We start from the raw sequence: 20192 nt of genomic DNA, 5'->3' as shown, positions 1-20192 counted from the left end.
ATTGTAGTTAGCACATGCTCAATAGTTTATTAGAGGCCACCATCATTATTCGTCAAAGATTCTGTCTGCACTAGTGTGCTCCATGCTCACATAGCAGCTATTGCCAACTGAACTTCACATACACAGTCCTCACAGAACAACTGAGCATGCTCCATCCTAGGACTCCGGGAACTGAGTGGGTCTTTACCTCGAATTGTTCCTCCCCCTTGTCTGAAGTCACTGTGGCACTAAGTACCAGAACCAATAACAGGAAGACTCTCCTGTGTTCTCAATGCTCTCTGCTAGCACCCAGGCAGCATGGAGGAGGAGGAAGCAACCTGACTTGTATTGAAAAGAATTAGAAGTAAGGGGGTGGGAAAGAAGGGAGACAGAGGTAAACTGGGAGCAATAGGAGCCCGACAGGGATAGGGGCAGGGACAGGAGTTACAGAGGGTATAGAAACATTGCAAGGACAGGAACAGCCTGAGGTGACAAGGGCAGAAAGATCTAAACCACTGGAACATACTTCCCTCCAGAACCTAGAACTGAACCCAGATGTGTCTCCATCTCTATTTCACAGCTGTCAAGAGTATCACTGTGCTTTCCACTGGCTAGATATGTGTCACATTCCCCTGTAGTGCAGAGGTAGGCAAACTACGGCCCGTGGCCCCATCCTGCCCGACCCTTGAGCTCCCCGCCGGGGAGGCTAGCCCCCAGCCCCTCCTGTACTGTCTCCCCTCCCCCACAGCCTCAGCTTGCCATGCTGCCAGTGCTCTGGGTGGCGGGGCTGCGAGCTCTGTCCGGGCAACGCTGCAGTGTGGCTGGCTCCGGCTTGGCAGAGCGGCTGCCAGACATGTGGCTCTGAGCAGCATGGTAAGGGGGTGGGGAACAGGGGGTTGGATAAGGGGCAGGGGATCCCTGGGGGCAGTCAGGCTGTTTGGGGAGGCACAGCCTTCCCTACCTGGCCCTCCATACAGTTCTGGAACCCTGATATGGCCCTCAGGCCAAAAAGTTTGCCCACCCCTGCCTGTAGTGGATGGTTCACATAGAGGAGAGCAGCCTAATACTGAAACTAGTTACTCAGGTGAAGATATGGGAATGGGGGCCCTGCGGATGACCTGTGGGGGTCAGTATGGTTCCATGCGATGAAATTTGTTTTTTCAGTTTGCTTTTTTAAAAACCTAAGAAATTGGATTTTTAAAAACTACATTAAAAGAACTTTAATTCTGGCATTTCCTAACTTTTGACTGCTTGACTCTGTTTCAATATATGTTATGTGCATATATGTGTATGAATAGTTTAAGGATTTATAGCACAGTGTATGCAAAAGCACACTGCTGAGCTAGTAGTAAATACCTGAAGCCATTTGTGGTTTCATCTGTGTTGCAAGAACATTTGAACTGGTTATTTCATACTATTTTTGAACATTGTCCTTGCCTGATCATTGCGGGAATTAGAAACAAACTGCCAGCTACAAAATATTCTCTTTCATATTACTTACCGTTTTCTCATAAAAATCTGAAGAAATGCTACAGATCAAAGTTTCAAGTCAGAGTTTGTTACTGAATGATGATTTTTTTATTATTATTACAGGTACAGCAATGGCCAAGAAACTGACAAAAAAGGTAAGCAAAATGTTCTGTTCTCAAAAAGAACTCTCATTCCTTCTGTTACTAAAACTCTATTTCACAACTGATTTTTTTTATTTGTGTGTTTGAAGGAGGTAGATGCTGCACTGGTAAACGTCACAAAGGCTAAAGCAGGACCAACCTTTTTTAGAGACCTCGGCGATAAAGGTAGCACATTTTGGTACTGAAAGTACATCTTATATTTTTGGACCTAATTATGTATGTGAATGTATTTTAAAGAAGGTTCTACAAGCTCAACTTGATTTCCAGCTAGCAAAAAGTTAACTCCCTGCTGAGATCTCTCTCAGCTTTTCAAGACAAGGAAACAGGGCTGGGAATTGAAGACCCATTCAGGCATTCCTAGGACACCAGGAAATTCTGTAAAAACACCTAGCTGACGCTGCCTATGGAGGAGGCAGATCTCTACAGCCAGTTACTAGAAGGATGGGTTGTAGCCCAAAGTAGGCTTTTGTTTGTTTAACCCCAACAGGTTGTTGGATAGATTTTGTGTAATTTGGATGCACTTAAAATTTATAGAAAAGAAACCTTGGATAAAAATCATACTTAGAATCATAGAATCATAGAATATCAGGGTTGGAAGGGACCCCTGAAGGTCATCTAGTCCAACCCCCTGCTCGAAGCAGGACCAATTCCCAGTTAAATCATCCCAGCCAGGGCTTTGTGAAGCCTGACCTTAAAAACCTCTAAGGAAGGAGATTCTACCACCTCCCTAGGTAACGCATTCCAGTGTTTCACCACCCTCTTAGTGAAAAAGTTTTTCCTAATATCCAATCTAAACCTCCCCCACTGCAACTTGAGACCATTACTCCTCGTTCTGTCATCTGCTACCATTGAGAACAGTCTAGAGCCATCCTCTTTGGAACCCCCTTTCAGGTAGTTGAAATCCCCAGCTCAAATCCCCCCTCATTCTTCTCTTCTGCAGGCTAAACAATCCCAGCTCCCTCAGCCTCTCCTCATAAGTCATGTGTTCTAGACCGCTAATCATTTTTGTTGCCCTTCGCTGGACTCTCTCCAATTTATCCACATCCTTCTTGTAGTGTGGGGCCCAAAACTGGACACAGTACTCCAGATGAGGCCTCACCAATGTCGAATAGAGGGGAACGATCACGTCCCTCGATCTGCTCGCTATGTCCCTACTTATACATCCCAAAATGCCATTGGCCTTCTTGGCAACAAGGGCACACTGCTGACTCATATCCAGCTTCTCGTCCACTGTCACCCCTAGGTCCTTTTCTGCAGAACTGCTGCCTAGCCATTCGGTCCCTAGTCTGTAGCGGTGCATTGGATTCTTCCATCCTAAGTGCAGGACCCTGCACTTATCCTTATTGAACCTCATCAGATTTCTTTTGGCCCAATCCTCCAATTTGTCTAGGTCCTTCTGTATCCTATCCCTCCCCTCCAGCGTATCTACCACTCCTCCCAGTTCAGTATCATCCGCAAATTTGCTGAGAGTGCAATCCACACCATCCTCCAGATCATTTATGACGATATTGAACAAAACCGGCCCCAGGACCGACCCTTGGGGCACTCCACTTGATACCGGCTGCCAACTAGACATGGAGCCATTGATCACTACCCGTTGAGCCCGACAATCTAGCCAGCTTTCTACCCACCTTATAGTGCATTCATCCAGCCCATACTTCCTTAACTTGCTGACAAGAATAGTGTGGGAGACCGTGTCAAAAGCTTTGCTAAAGTCAAGAAACAATACATCCACTGCTTTCCCTTCATCCACAGTAATCTCATCATAAAAGGCGATTAGATTAGTCAGGCATGACCTTCCCTTGGTGAATCCATGCTGGCTGTTCCTGATCACTTTCCTCTCATGCAAGTGCATCAGAATTGATTCTTTGAGGACCTGCTCCATGATTTTTCCAGGGACTGAGGTGAGGCTGACTGGCCTGTAGTTCCCAGGATCCTCCTTCTTCCCTTTTTTAAAGATTGGCACTACATTAGCCTTTTTCCAGTCATCCGGGACTTCCCCGGTTCGCCACGAGTTTTCAAAGATAATGGCCAATGGCTCTGCAATCACAGCCACCAATTCCTTCAGCACTCTCGGATGCAACTCGTCCGGCCCCATGGACTTGTGCACGTCCAGCTTTTCTAAATAGTCCCTAACCACCTCTATCTCCACAGAGGGCTGGCCATCTCTTCCCCATTTTGTGATGCCCAGCGCAGCAGTCTGGGAGCTGACCTTGTTAGTGAAAACAGAGGCAAAAAAAGCATTGAGTACATTAGCTTTTTCCACATCCTCTGTCACTAGGTTGCCTCCCTCATTCAGTAAGGGGCCCACACTTTCCTTAGCTTTCTTTTTGTTTCCAACATACCTGAAAAAACCCTTCTTGTTACTCTTGACATCTCTCGCTAGCTGCAGCTCCAGGTGCGATTTGGCCCTCCTGATTTCATTCCTACATGCCTGAGCAATATTTTTATACTCTTCCCTGGTCATATGTCCAACCTTCCACTTCTTGTAAGCTTCTTTTTTATGTTTAAGATCCGCTAGGATTTCACCATTAAGCCAAGCTGGTCGCCTGCCATATTTACTATTCTTTCGACTCATTGGGATGGTTTGTCCCTGTAACCTCAACAGGGATTCCTTGAAATACAGCCAGCTCTCCTGGAATCCTTTCCCCTTCAAGTTAGTCCCCCAGGGGATCCTGGCCATCCGTTCCCTGAGGGAGTCGAAGTCTGCTTTCCTGAAGTCCAGGGTCCGTATCCTGCTGCTTACCTTTCTTCCCTGCGTCAGGATCCTGAACTCAACCAACTCATGGTCACTGCCTCCCAGATTCCCATCCACTTTTGCTTCCCCCACTAATTCTACCCGGTTTGTGAGCAGCAGGTCAAGAAAAGCGCCCCCCCCAGTTGGCTCCTCTAGCACTTGCGCCAGGAAATAGTCCCCTACGCTTTCCATTACTTGACAATGTACCCTCTGGTTCTTTGGCATCCCTGATTTCCAAGGGTGGTCGAATCCCTTATTCTTTCCTGTTCAGACAGGACCTCAGTAATACTCACTCTTCCCCGCCCCCAGCCCAACCCCTTAGGACCAGCAGTCCCTGGATTCTTCTGTAGTGCCGCCACTTAGAGGCTGGGAGTATAAACTAGTAACAGTTACTCCAGCCTCTAGGATATTACATTTTTATAACAGGGAATCCAGGACCAGCAAATAAAGATTAACACCACTTTCTTTTAATTTATCCCTGTCCTTTTTAGGAGCAAAGGGAAGGAAACAGGCAAAGAAATTGAGAATGCCAAGTAAGGGAGTAATTAACCAATCCATCAGCAACAAACACCCACAAACTAAGTTACTCTGAGAGAGCGACCCAAAGTCTCCGCACAGGCCCTATCTGAGTATCGGGACTGTCCCTATAAAATAAGGACATCTGGTCACCCTATCCTCCACACAATGTGTATGACCTTGTATGCACCCTATGTGTGAGCTCACACCGGAGGGAGGATGTCCTCTGCCCAGTGTGACCTTGTACGTAATGTGCGTGCGAGGTCATGCTGTTCAGAGAATGCCAGTTTGTAATGTAAAATGGTATCCTCTGTGCATCGTGACCTCACATGCATTATACATATGAGGTCATGTTGCGGAGCAAAATGGTGTCCTCTGCACAGAAGGAATTGCCACAACCCCATCTGCTGATAGTGTGACCCCATTTTGAGTCACAACCCACAGTTTGGGAACCGCTGCCATAGAAGCATGCTCGGTATTTGGTCCACCAAACCTCCATTCTGTCTCTGAATTCAGTTTCATATGTATAAAGCTATAAATATTTTTTAAAATAAAAATACAAAATAGTACTTTGACAAGTGCCTGGAACTAATAATCTACAACTGTTTGAAGGCACAATTTAGGTTGCTTATTTCTACCATCAAAGGGTTATTTAAATATTCAATAAAACTATCATTGGTTCAGATTGCAGAATAGAAAGCTAGGAGATTCTGCCTTCTAGTGGACAGTTTTAAAATTAACTTCACGTTCTTGTGGATATATTTTGTTTATATTTTATTAAGACTATTTTATTTATTAACCACACTTATTCTTTTATAATCTTAGCACTTTGACTGTGGAGATTTTTCCTTAATACAAGGAAAATATAACATGGTTACTAATCCAGAATAAAGGAATCTGGTTGTAATTGGCTGAGGCATAAGAATTAAGTAATGTGTGCAGCATTTATCCTTTAATTCTGATAGAGTCTACATATATACCAATAATATTTACAAATTGTTTTAAAAAAACCTTCTCTACTGCACCTATTAAATGTAAACTTGAAAATGAATAAATGTCAATAATCTCTTCAGAATAAAAAGTTTCACAAAGAAGAACTCAGTTCAGTTTTGCATCAGGTAAAGTGGTCAAATCTGTATAAAAGTAATAAAAGTGAAGTCATATTACTGTGAGATGAATTCTCTTGGAAATGATTCCATGGTAAAAATCTGCTTCGAGTCAGCCAGGTATATGTTGACTTCAGTATAATCAGTCATAGAATATCAAACATATCATGGCTTTGTTTAAAGTCACTGAGGTTGGCGTGGAAAAACAATCAGAAATATTTTACATCTTTTTGCTATTTTTATCTTTTTTTTTTTTTTTTTTACCTATTTTACTATGCTGACTGCTCACAGAGTCAACATGGCAAAAGCAGCACTCCTAATCTCTCTCCTGCAAGTCCTCCCTCCTTCATTCTCAGTCACTAGTGAACAACACCACCATCATCTCTGTCACTTAGGCCCATAAGTGGCTGGGTATCATCTTCGTCTGAGCCCTCTCTATAGATCCTCACATCATTCAGGCTGTGTCTGAGCCTAACCAATTCTTTCTGCATAACCTCTAAGATCTGACCCTTTTATCCATCCTTACAGCTAAAACTCTAGTCCAGGCTCTCCTCATCTTGTATCTTGATTACAACAACATCCTTTTCCCTGACCTTGACAAACGCAAGTTTGCCCTGTTTGTATCCATTCAAAATGTTGCTGCAAAGATCATTTTCCTAGCTCAGTGCTTTGACCATGTCACCCCTTCCTGTGTTTCTCTTTACTGGCTCCTCCTCCTCCATTGCAATCAAACATAAGCTATTTCTCTTCACTTTCAGGGCTCTTCATGGCTTATCCCCACCCTACCTATCAGCTCTCATTTAGCATGAGATGTCAACTCCCACCTTTCATCAGCTTGAGATGCAAGCCTCCATCACTCACTTGCACCAGCAGGATCTACACTGGGGCTGCCTCATACTCACCCCTAAGAGCAGGGGTGGGCAAACTTTTTGGCTTGAGGGCCACATCGGAGTTGCAAAACTGTATGGAGGGGCCGGGTAGGGGAGGCACAGCCTCCCCAAACAGCCTGGCCCTGCCCCCTCCCACTTCCTGCCCACTGGCTGCTCCCCTCAGAATCCCTGACCCATCCAACACTCCCTGCTCCCTGTCCCCTGACTACGCCAACCCCTATCCACACCCCCGACAGGCCCCCTGGGACTCCCACACCCTATCCAACCCCCCCTGTTTCCCATCCCCTGACCCCCCCCAGAACCCTTGACCCATGCAACCGCCCCTTGACTGCTACCCCGGGACCCCCTGCCCCCTTACTATGCCGGAGCCAGCCATGCCGCCGCGCTGGCGCTGCAGGGCGCTCAGGCTTTGGAGGAGGGGGGACAGTTGGGGAGGGGCCGGGGGCTAGCCTCCTTGGCCAGGAGCTCAGGGGCCGGGCAGGATGATCCTGTGAGCCGGATGTGGCCCGCGGGCCGTAGTTTGCCCACCGCTGCCTAAGAGCCACTGTATCTATAGGCAAACTAGGCAACTGCTGCTTAGGATCTGCAGGTTTCTGGGAGAAGTGGTGCTGCAGACCAGTCTACCGGGTGTAAATTGCAGAGTACTCCAACTGCCCCATGTAGACCCTGCTGGTGCAAGTTAAAAGCACCTAGTTTGCATTGACGTACAGGACTACATCAGTATGCACTAAATACTTGTTAGCTCACACCAGCAAGGTGTACATGGGGCAGTTAGAACACTCCAATCTATACTGGTCTGCAGTTCACACCGCCGAGACTGGTCTGTGGCAGTGCTTCCAGAAATCTGCTGTATCTAGGCAGCTGCTGCCGCACACGGATGCCTGTAGCTATCACACCCTTTGGGTGGGGGCAAGGCAGCAAAATAAGGACCCTGGAATTAGGATCTTGCACAGATATCTTCTTCAGGGAAAGAAACACTCAATGGAGGGAGGAAAAAATGGGTACTTCTGTTGGAGCCGTGAGAAAAAGAACTGATTTCAGTATCTGCTGGTAGCATTGTCATAAGCCCTGTTACTTAGTATAGTATAGGGATATGAGCTACATTTCAAAGAACTAGGTATGAGCTTAAATCTCTTCAACACAGTATTTAACAGAATAGAATATGTCGTGGGCAATTACAAATTGACTGGGTAATTAAATTAAATAGATTGGGGCGGCAAAGGTCTGTCTAAACATGAAGAAAATATAATGATAAATTAAAACCAAATAGGAGTGTTCCCACATTCTCTCAGCCTTTCATGAATAATTTAAATTGATTAACGTAAAATAAGGTTCAGCCTTGGGGCTTTTGATCTTTTTAGTTGGTTGTTTTAATAGTTGTGTTTTTTAAAATTCCATAGTAATTTGGATCTGTGTATTTGGTACTTAGTACTTTGGTCTGTATATTTATGACAACACTTGTTTGCATTTGGTGCCCAGCTACATGATTGGTGAATGCAAAGCAATTGCTGTTTGTGCTCAGATTGCAAGTTTTTCCATGGGCAAAATTGTGGGTTCAGATATAAAGATGTGGGGTTTGAGTCCTCATTGCATCACTCCCCTTTTTAGCAGCATAAGTCCATCCGTTTACTTCCTGTAGAGGTACACCAACTTGAAACTGCAGTAACGCAATGGTGACTCAGACCCTTTGCTCTTGAAAATTCAGCCAATTAAGGATAAACTCGCATGCCACAGAGGTCCATGAGCAATTGCTAATTAACTAATTCTTCCTATTAGCTCTCTGTCATTAAGCAGACAAAAAATGTTTCACTGTGCACCTTTGTTCATAATCCTGCTCTAGGATAGAAGTCGGTAATCCTATATTATAGGGAAAATCACCTGATACCATTCCAAATCTGCATACTCTAAACTCAACACCTGAGTAAAGTTTGAGACCAGTGTAAAATACTTTTTTGGAATCTTAAATGCTTTATTGAAGTTTGAAGAGAATACTAATGTTGTCAGGTCGCCAGTGGGTTTTTTGATTAACAACATGTATGCTTTGGACATGCCTTGCTATGTAGTTTACAGTTTGGCATATAAAAGCTGAATTACCCGTGTTGTATGTTGATACAATATGTGTATTTATTACTAATGTGTGAAGTCTCATAATTGCTGTTGCACAGATTTTCAACTGGATAAAATTTACTGGTAAAATATTAGTTAGGTTTTGACTATGGGTACTTTATTTTATGGTAACATCACACACAGGCTAGGTTTTGGAGACTATCTCACACAACTTCAGATCGTTTCTGCAGGGCTCCATCACTATAAAATGTAACGCTACATCACTGGTAGGGACTGTCTTTCTTTTTGCTCTGTGTTTGTACAGTGCCTAGCACAATGGGGTCCTGGTCCACGACTAGGGCTCCTTGGCACCACCACAGTACAAATAATAAATACAAATAATTTATGCCTTTTATGTTAAAGAACTAATACAATATTGTACATTCAAGTTGTAAACACAATTTTTGAAATATAAATAATACTTAGTATCTACATAGTGTTTTGTATGGTCATAGCACCGTACAGACATAACTTTACTAGTCTTCACAACACAGCTGTTAGGTAGATGGCTAAGTATCATTTATCCCCATGTTTACAGGTGGGGAAACTGAGAGAAAAGGAGAAATGACTTGGCCAAATCCACACAGCGCGTCAGGGGTAGAATTAGAATTAGAACTCACTCTCCTGAGTCTTAGCCCTGCGCTCATTTCTCCAGACAATGCTACTTTCAGTAAATGAATATTTCTAAATTCTGGAGTTAGTATAAAATGACAAACATAAAATATTAAATTATTTCAAAGCAAATAAAAACGTTATTGGCTCAGCATAGTGATTAATAAAGTTTGTTTATCACTGAGGCTTAAGAGAATTCCTTATCTATCAATTAGCTAAATATAAATGATAAAAATTATGTTTATCTTTGAATAGAGTGTAGTTTAAACATGACTGTTTAAACAGCTTCTACATTATACAGTGTTTACTTCACAAGTTAAAAGTATTTTTAAAAGCTGTTCATAAAAAGCCCTTTAAATGTTTTTCTTAAAACATTATCATAGGGCAGATGCGTAGAATTCTGTTGTTTAACCATCAGCTTTTTATATTCTCTGTCTTTAGCTCGTATGCTGCTATTTTGACACTGTCACATCTTTGTTCAGGCTTTTCATTTAAATCGGTGTTTCAAAGGAAAACTCTGGAATTTTCCTTCAAAAGGGGGGAAAAACACTTTCACCTTGTAGAAAGGACATGTTGCTATTAAAAAAAAACAAAAAAACCTCCTTTTGGCACAGGGCCCAGCAGTACTATCAGTGCAATCTAGCAGCTTGGCAGCTTTGCGTGTTGCCATATTCCCCTTGAGAATTAAAGGAAAGCTATTCTCCGCCTTTTCAAGGCTGCCAAAGGATGAAATACTTTGATCCTTCAGAATAACAGTAGAGTAGTTCTCCTCCCAGGTACTAAATGTGACAAAGCACATTTAATTTATTTGTCTTTTATGTAAACACTGACATTTTTCAGTGAAAATCCAAACATTTAGTTCAGGTCTTTTATTAATACCAAATAAACCTCCACATGACAGAGATGCTTGAGAAACAAGTTCACCTCCAGAGCACTGAAAATAGAATCAGAAATTTTTGTTTAACAAATAATGACAAAAGAAAATATTTATTTCAAATAAGTTGTATTATTTAGTATACAATTAATATGAAACTGAAAGTTTCAAATATACAAAGTTTGATTGTAAAAGCCTTTCTGCAAATATTGCAGATCAATATGCTGATTTTAAAATTCACCATTTCATTTTTGGTACAATTTTATTTCAGGACTGATCTCATATACAGAGTACCTCTTTTTGCTGACAATCCTCACAAGTAAGTATGACTTCTAGATTTCTGCATCACAGCCCAACATAAAAAAATATTTTATATTAAGATCAATGGCTACTACACGTTAGGGAATTAATGTAAATGGATTCTATGTCAAATGACTGCAGTATGAATCTATTGTGTTATCAGTGATTATTAGCAGCACTTTAAAGATGTTGATAAGCTCCACAACAAGGGTCAGGAATTGAATAGGATGCCATTCAAGAGAATTTGGTGGAGATGAGGGAAGGAGGTATTTTTACGTTATTTGTTAGTCAAGTTTGGCAATGAGACGTTTACATCTTAACAAACAGGACTCGTTCAGTGGTATAGCACAGTGTCCCAATGTATCGTTTATGAAAAGGAGTATCTGTCACGGAAAACATCTCCAAAAATGAGCCTGGGAACTTAAAATCATAATTTTGCTAGACACTAAAAATCATGGTCTTAATAACACTGGATTGATGGTTTATTACAACAATCTGTAGTCCATTAATCCCCCTCATTTTGTCCTATAAGTGCAGGGTTGTTAACAGGCCACTTCACCTTGAATGGTCCTTTCAAATATGTATTAGCTACTTATGTTAAACAGTCTTTTCCACCTTGTATTTAGCTGGGTCACTCATAGTACTTTCCCCAGACCTGAAGAAGAGCTCTGGGTATCTTGAAAGCTTGTCTCTTTCACCAACAGAAGTTGGTCCAGTAAAAGATTTTACTTCATCCACTATCTCTCTAATATTCACATAGAATCATAGAATATCAGGGTTGGAAGGGACCCCTGAAGGTCATCTAGTCCAACCCTCTGCTCGAAGCAGGACCAGTTCCCAGTTAAATCATCCCAGCCAGGGCTTTGTCAAGCCTGACCTTAAAAACCTCTAAGGAAGGAGATTCTACCACCTCCCTAGGCAACGCATTCCAGTGTTTCACCACCCTCTTAGTGAAAAAGTTTTTCCTAATATCCAATCTAAACCTCCCCCACTGCAACTTGAGACCATTACTCCTCGTTCTGTCATCTGCTACCATTGAGAACAGTCTAGAGCCATCCTCTTTGGAACCCCCTTTCAGGTAGTTGAAAGCAGCTATCAAATCCCCCCTCATTCTTCTCTTCTGCAGGCTAAACAATCCCAGCTCCCTCAGCCTCTCCTCATAAGTCATGTGTTCTAGACCCCTAATCATTTTTGTTGCCCTTCGCTGGACTCTCTCCAATTTATCCACATCCTTCTTGTAGTGTGGGGCCCAAAACTGGACACAGTACTCCAGATGAGGCCTCACCAATGTCGAATAGAGGGGAACGATCACGTCCCTCGATCTGCTCGCTATGCCCCTACTTATACATCCCAAAATGCCATTGGCCTTCTTGGCAACAAGGGCACACTGCTGACTCATATCCAGCTTCACATACTAAGGTGTATAAAGGATACTACGTAGACAGAGGTAGTTCACAACATTCTTGTTTGGGAACCCATCATGTTCTTTCATACCATGCCTTCAGACAATTGCTGCCATCGCTTCACATTTTAATCCATTTTCTTTTCATTCCTTTCCTCCTCTCTGTTCCATTTCTCTTGGGTTTTTTTCTCTCTCATATATATTTTGCTGACTCTTCTGCTTGCCCTGTTGTCTGCTGATTACTTCAGTAGCCCTCCTCACCATCTCCAGCCGCTACTTACCAAAGATGTGGAAACCATTCATTGTGCTACACAAGGCTGGACTGAAAAGAACAGGGAAAAGATGTTTGGGCTGGCAGGTCGTTCTTTGAGCCTGAAGTCCTGGACATGAAAAGTGCTATTGCAGCCACCTTCATTAGGGGCTACAGTGGGAACAGTATGCATCCGATGAAGTGAGCTGTAGCTGTAGCTCACGAAAGCTTATGCTCAAATAAACTGGTTAGTCTCTAAGGTGCCACAAGTCCTCCTTTTCTTTTAGTGGGAACAGGGAGTGAGGGCAGGTGGCTTTCAAGAGAGCCATCTGCTACTTTAACTGCAAATATAATGGCAATTATATGATGGGTCTGTTGGGGTGACCTTGTGTCTTTTAGCTTTCCTCACAGACACTGATCCTAGCCTGTGCTCCATACATAACATCCCTCTGTACTACTCTGGTGGTCTGTCCCTCAAACTGGAAAATATTAAAAGTCAGGGAGAGCTTTCGAAGACAAAATGAATATAATGAGCATTATGAAGTGAGGCCTTTGGCTAGCTGTGATACATTCCAATTATATAACCATATAGGCCAAGTTTTGTTAGCCAGTATAGCCTCTCTCAAACCATTAGACTCACAAAAGTAGGAGAAAACCAAAAATCTTAACTCTCTTGATGTCAGTGGGTGATGGACGGACATACATCCTCATGGACCTCTCTGCAGCATTCAGCACTCTCAACTATGAGATACTGCTGTCTTACCTGAGAAAGGTGATTGCACTAACATGATTTTGAGCCCTTCCTTGAAGGATGCATCCAGAGAATGGTGATGGAAAATGACATCTTTCCCACAAGCCCCCTCACTTTGTAGAGGGCCTCAAGCATTGATTCTCTCTCCAGTTCTATTTACCATCTACATACAGCCACTAGGTGAATTGGAAAGATAACCTGGACTTGAGTGCCGGCAGTATGCGCATGACACACAGCTCCACCTATCTTTCACCACATGTAACCCTACCTATATAACCAAGATGGCCCAGAACTTGATCAGGTCATGGATGAAACTGAACTCAGGCAATAGAGAGGTTATGATGGTGGCTAGAGGAAAGCACCTCCTGGCTGTACTACAGCAATGCAATATACATGGGATGAAGCAATCAGCCTTCAGGAAACTCTAGCTAATACAGATCACAACATTGTGCATGGTTTTGATATAAACTAATCCATCATACAAATATACTGCCCCCCCCCTCGAGTAGTGATCCTCCAGTACCACAGCTAATGGCCCAATAATTATGAATGTGAGCAATATTAAACGCACAATAGTTATTCATAAATGTTTCCAAAAAGATAGCAATTGCCTAGAAGGATTCTGGCTGAGTAATGTGCTACATAAAGCAGAGAGGAGGAGTATGGTCACCTCTTAAATATAGAAAATAGTCATTTTCAAGATAGGCCACCTTCATCACTACTGGTATTTAAGAGAAGGAAAACATTCTTCCACGCAAATTGAAATACCAGCCAGGGGTTTACTGAATCCAGAAGTGGCAGACAGGATCTAGCTCCACTGGAAAAACGTGAAACTAATTTTTTTGCAAAACAAATCAGGCAGTGGATAGTCTTAAAAAAAGAGAACCCCATAGCAGCATCAATATTCTTATATAGTATGTTTTAATTAAAATCAGGTGGCAGAAGATTCAGTTTCTTTAAATTCAGTTGTTAGGCTGAGAATTAAAACCAATGTTGATGCATTGGATCAAATAAGAAGGAAATGAAGCAGCTTCAAAGCAAGCAATTCTTCACATTTTCGGACAATCAAATGACATTATTTCCAGGGTATATTATATAGGAATGGATTGAACTGCTAAAACAAAGGAACCTGTTTATACAGGATGAATCCAATGTTAATTTTGCTTCTGAAGTTACACAAAAGGTTATCATGTACATCATTCTGAAAGCAAATGTCAACAAGGGTTAGTGCTTCCATCTGTATCTAATATCTATCCCATATCAATCAGTTCTTGATATTTCATAATTATGTAGCCTATGTGTCTATGACTCTCTAATTATTATTAGCTACAATCAGATTGTTCGAAGAAGCTCTCTGAGGCTTTATTTACTTTTTTTAATGAGATTTTCCCAACCCCACACAGCTATTCTCTAGATCTGCTATCCTCTGGTACTACCCCTCCATTGGCTAAAATATTCCCAGTTTCTGTACACCTGGACAGATATGAAATCCAGTATCAGGGTAAGGGCCTGTGTGAAAATGTTTCTTCATAATAAATGGAGGCCTTATTTTACCTATTGCAGTACTTGCTTCCCACTCAGACATGCCTCATGTCACCACAATTATCTTTTGTTCAGTGCCAAGGCTTAGTTAATGGTATACTCCTGGTTAGTCTCTGCTATGGGTTGTGAACAGCTAAAATCCAGCACTATTATTCTATTATTACTTTCCTGGTGAGTGACTCCAGGAGCTGAGCACGCCATCTCGATCAAAAACTTTATTCCCATTAGCCCATTATAAAAGTTTCAGATAATTAATACTGTTTTGCTGTGCAGGACCAAATGGAACCTACACTTTCGGCTAATATGCAGGTCTGATGTTCAGATTTTACAGTTTTGCCTGAAAGCGTAATTAAATACAAATATATTTGAGATCTTCTTTGAACCACATTTACATTATAAAATGCATACCATTGGCATTAGATCATATCAGATAAGCATGTCTTGGGAACTGTATGAGCAGTTCTAGCCTGTATATTTTATGTCCGGCTGCTTTCTTATCTGTAAATTACAACACAGATTACATTAATCATTTTACAATAAATCGTTACACTTTTATTCTCTAAAGTTATTATGGGATGTGCTCTTATTATTATTGAACCAGAGAACTCTCTTGGTGAAAGGTTTCAAATGAAACATTTCCATAGAGAGGAAACCAGTTTCCGTAGAGTTCGGATTAGCACGCTGTAATGATATTTGTCAAATATTAGTGCATCACAAGGTTGGTCAATTGGAAATGCTAATTGGCTGGTGATGGGGTGAATAATGTCTGATATATAAAGACAACATGTTGTATTATATTTTTGCCAGATTCACTGGAAAGCAAAAAAAAGGCATTTTCTTAATGTTATCACTCTGCAAAAGCATAAGCTTTGTGCGCGTTAGAAAAATCAAGGTCCACACTTTTTTCAGCCAATGGCTGAAAAAAATATAACTCCAAACTAAAAACGTCTCTGAAGAGGCTTCACATTCCCAAGGGAGATTGAACTTTGTATTGGACATTATATTCCTGGAGACCCTTGTGACCCCGGTAAACTATTGGAGATGTCCCATAGCTTTCTTCTAATTGATGGTTTGCCTGCACAGAGCTACAAACTCCCAGATATCAGTGCGGTCACTTGCTACTGCAATGGACTTCAAACATGTTTCAGTGTCAAATTACTCCTGGTCAGGCTAGTTAAGAGGACAACCCACTAGCGAGTCAGGTAGCCTCAAATGGACAAAAGAAGTATTTCAGAGAGTTTTGCGTTTTCTTAGTGCCTACTACAGTCAGACCTGATGAAATTGTCCTGATAGATAAGGGGCAGCAATTTGCTGAAAGAAATGCAGTGCATGTTTTTGCAAATTATTTGCATCATTTAATTAAAAAATAGGTATTGGGGAACAAAATACACAATGTACTGAAAGGGGAAAAGTTGGAGCTCAAATGTATAGAGATTTTCTAATAAGAAAATATAATACTTGGGCTGGCTTGGAACCCTGTTGCTAGTTCCCATGGTCCTAACTGAGAGAACTGGGTTTGATTTACAAACCCAGTCTCTTGTTTCTCGGGGCAGTAGAGACTGAAAATAATAGTCTACGGCATGCTTAGTTTCTGAGAGGAAGAAGTACCTGAGACCACTCTACAGTGATTCTTCTAACCAATTTGGGAATATTGATTGGCTTTGGAGGTTTCTTCCAGCTCTTCTTAGCATGAAAGTAGGTACAGGACATAGAGCTAGAACATAGAGATGGTCAGTGGCAATGGAGAAAATGGGGAAACAGGCTGAAGACCATAGGAAGAGAATCTAGGGCATTATGATGGACTGAATTTTCAGAACTCGTGAAAACAGATCAAGATATTCTGCTATATGTAGTTACTATTAGAATTTCATTACCAACATCACTGTCTTTTGAAATGGATATAAAACAGTGGTTTTTTTAACATTTACATAATAGTTGCATCTGGGTAATATGGTTTGTTGGGAATTCAAAGCATCTGTCCAACTATGAAAAACTGAAACTGCAGGTGATAATCCTGCTGCATTAGTTATTTATAAGCAAATGTATATGTATTTTTAACACTTCATTGCAGAACCACAAACTGGATTTCATATTGCTTTTAAAATGTTGGATGCAGATGGCAATGAACAAGTTGAAAAAAAGGAGTTCTTTAAGGTATGTAAATACATATTCATTTTTGAAGTATCCACCACTAAAAATAGTCATGTGTAGTCTTTTGCATCTAATCTGTGATCACATTTTACAATAGAGAGAGCTATATTTGCTAATACACTTTATTTATATGAAAGGAATATATAAAAAAGCATCACCACAGAGTTTAAAAGTAGTTATCATGTTTGAAGTTAACTTTTATAAACGCTACCTTTCATCCATATCTGCAGATCTCTGTATAGTAGCAGTAATTGCCCCAGGTTTGACCTACCTTAATGTATCAGTTTGGGAAAGTCTTCCAGTTTCTAAATATGGACTTTAAAAAAGTCACTTTCTGATTTGTTTTAAATTTGTTTGTGTTGTTCCACAGTAGTAAACAAATATTGTTCCCAATGTGATATATAATGTAGGTGGGGGAAAGAAACAACATTTTTATTTGAAACACAAATGGGGAAAATTGGTCCACAAATGGAAAAAGAAAACTCTGAAAGACATTTATTTTAAGCTTTTAAGAGAGTATCATTAATTTTGTAGAGTATAAAAAACTATATTAAGTATTCAACAGGGTTCTTACAGGAAAATATATCTTAAAAATTCAAGTCAAAAATAGGAAATGAAAATAACAGAAACCTGGACATTTTTTATGCACTCTCATTGTGATTTCCTATTATATGACTGTGGATAGGATTTTAAAAGAAGCAGAAATGACTGCTGTCCTCCTTTATGAATTAGTCTCCAACATTACCCTAACGGTAAACAGTACTGTGATCAAAGTCAGAAATACAGAAAAATCCTCTTAATCTGAACCTTAATAATTGGCACACCCGCTTGATTGGGAAAATTGCCAAGGAATCAGTGGAATGTATTTCAGTGACTTTAGCATTGGGATAATGGCACACCAATTGCTAGCATAAATTTCTCACTGTGCTACCCTTTGTTCATTTCATGCTGTTTCCCAGCTCGGTTATGATTGTTAAATGAGTGTCTTGCCTTAATATTGTTTTAGAAAATATTTTAATGCTTTGGAGTACCTTTTTAAAGCAATATCTGAAACTAAACAATATTTCCCAGTGCAGTGTGTTCCCATGAACCTCCAATAATTGAGACCATTGCTTAATTTTGGTACATTTGTTTCTCTCTGTTTGTGCCAATTAGGAGGCTTCTGCTGAGCTATATTTCAGATACAAATTGCACAAACAAATCATAGAATCATAGGATTGGAAGGGACCTCGAGAGGTCATCTAGTCCAGTCCACTGCACTCACAACAGGACTAAGTATTATCTAGACCATTCCTGACAGGTGTTTGTCTAACCTGCTCCAGTGGCCAAGTTCCATTCAGTATCATTTGCAAAGTATAGGCCCAATCCTGCAAGGTGCTTGAGTGCTCTCAGTTCTCTGCGGGTCCTGTGTGCAAGTTCTTCCAGGTGTGAAAAAGTTGTTCTAGAAAACTGTTCACATCATTATTCTGCTGATGAAAAATAAAGCCAAATTACAAAACAGCCATTTTCTTTTTGCATTTGTCATTCTTACCCACTGGTTCTGATAATCATCCAACAGGATTGTATCAGAGCAATTAAAATACATACTGATCAGTGAAATGCGTCTATTCCAGCTCCTGTTTTTTTAAGCTGAACAATACAGAACGTTGATAACATACAGATATGGATACATCCATTAAAGAAGATGAGAGTCTGTTCTCTCAAAATAGGTGGCAATACAAATCAATACAAAAATTAGAATCTTGGAGAGGCAATCCTATTAAGTGAATGTTGTTGTAGTAAGAAAAATTACGTTACTTTGCATGTCTTTTGATTAGGGCTGGCAAGAGATTTTAAAAATGTATCGTGATTAATCTCAAGATTAAAAATATTGCTATTAATTGTGCGATTAATCGCACTGTTAAACAATAATGGAATACCATTTATTTAAATATTTTTGATGTTTTCTAGGTTTTCAAATATACTGATTTCAGTTACAACACAGAATACAAAGTGTACAGTGCCCACTTTATATTTATTTTTATTACAAATATTTGTGCTGTAAAAAAAACAAAAGAAATAGTATTTTTCAATTCACCTAGTACAAGTACTGTAATGCAACCTCTTTATCATGAAAGATGAACTTACAAATGTAAAATTGTGTACAAAATATAACTGCATTCAAAAATAAAACAATGTAAAACTTTAGAGCCTACAAGTCCAATCAGTCCTACTTCTTGTTCAGGCAATCGCTCAGACAAACAAGTTTGTTTACATTTACAGGAGATAATGCTGCCCGCTTCTTGTTTACAATGTCACCTAAAAGTGAGAACAGGCATTCGCATGGCAATATTTTAGCCAGCGTTGCAAGATATTTACATGCCAGATGCACTAAAGTTTCATATATCCCTTCATTTTCAACCACCATTCCAGAGGACATGCATCCATGCTGACGACGGGTTCTGCTCAGTACAGATCCAAAGCAGTGCAGACTGACGCATGCTCACTTTCATCGTCTGATGCCACCAGCAGAAGGTTGATTTTCTTTTTTGATGGTTTGGGTGCTGTAGTTTCCACATCAGAGTGGTGCTCTTTTAAGACTTCTGAAAGCATGCTCCACACCTCGTCCCTCTCAGATTTTGGAAGGCACTTCAGATTCTTAAACCTTGGGTTGAGTGCAATAGCTATCTTTAGAAATCTCACATTGGTACCTTCTTTGTGTTTTGTCAAATCTGTGGTGAAAGTGTTCTTAAAACGAACAACATGTGCTGGGACTGCTATAACATCTGAGACTGCTATAACGTGAAATATATGGCAGAATGCAGGTAAAACAGAGCAGGAAATGTACTATTCTCCCCCAAGGAGTTCAGTCAAAATTTAATTAACATGTTATTTTTTTAACTAGTGTCATCAGCATGGAAGCATCTCCTCTGGAATGGTGGCCAGCATGAAGGGGCATACAAATGTTTAGCATATCTGGCACGTAAATACCTTGCAATGCCGGTTACAAAAGTGCCATGCGAACACCTGTTCTCACTTTCAGGTGACGTAAATAAGAAGCCGGCAGCATTATCTCCTGTAAATGCAAACAAACTTGTTTGTCTGAGCGATTGGCTCAACAAGAAGTAGGACTGAGTGGACTTGTAGGGTCTAAAGTTTTACATTGTTTTGTTTTTGAGTGCAGTCATATAACAAAAAAATCTACATTTGTAAGTTGCACTTTCATGATAGAGATTGCACTACAGTACTTGTAAGAGGTGAATTAAAAAATACTATTTCTTTTGTTTATCATTTTTACAGTGAAAATATTTGTAATAAAAAATAATAATATAAAGTGAGCACTGGACACTTGGTATTCTGTGTTGC

General features: G+C 40.7%; 1 protein-coding gene across 4 annotated transcripts in view; it reads left to right on the top strand.

The window, feature by feature from the left end:
• The window catches only part of MICU2 (mitochondrial calcium uptake 2), a 257427-nt gene that overhangs the window by 193121 nt on the left and 44114 nt on the right, over positions 1-20192 (top strand). For 3 of the 4 annotated variants that reach the window (XM_077809369.1, XM_077809352.1, XM_077809379.1), the window contains 4 exons: positions 1573-1604; positions 1700-1775; positions 10723-10770; positions 16768-16850. In XM_077809369.1, coding sequence (XP_077665495.1) covers positions 1573-1604; positions 1700-1775; positions 10723-10770; positions 16768-16850 — 239 coding nt within the window. The remainder of the gene's footprint in view (positions 1-1572; positions 1605-1699; positions 1776-10722; positions 10771-16767; positions 16851-20192) is intronic. The other variant, XM_077809361.1, reaches the window with a different exon arrangement.

This window comes from Eretmochelys imbricata, chromosome 1, assembly GCF_965152235.1.
Source record: "Eretmochelys imbricata isolate rEreImb1 chromosome 1, rEreImb1.hap1, whole genome shotgun sequence".
Taxonomy (NCBI): domain Eukaryota; kingdom Metazoa; phylum Chordata; order Testudines; family Cheloniidae; genus Eretmochelys; species Eretmochelys imbricata.
The sequence above is the reverse complement of the archived record's forward strand: the minus strand, read 5'-3'. Positions and strand labels throughout refer to the sequence as shown.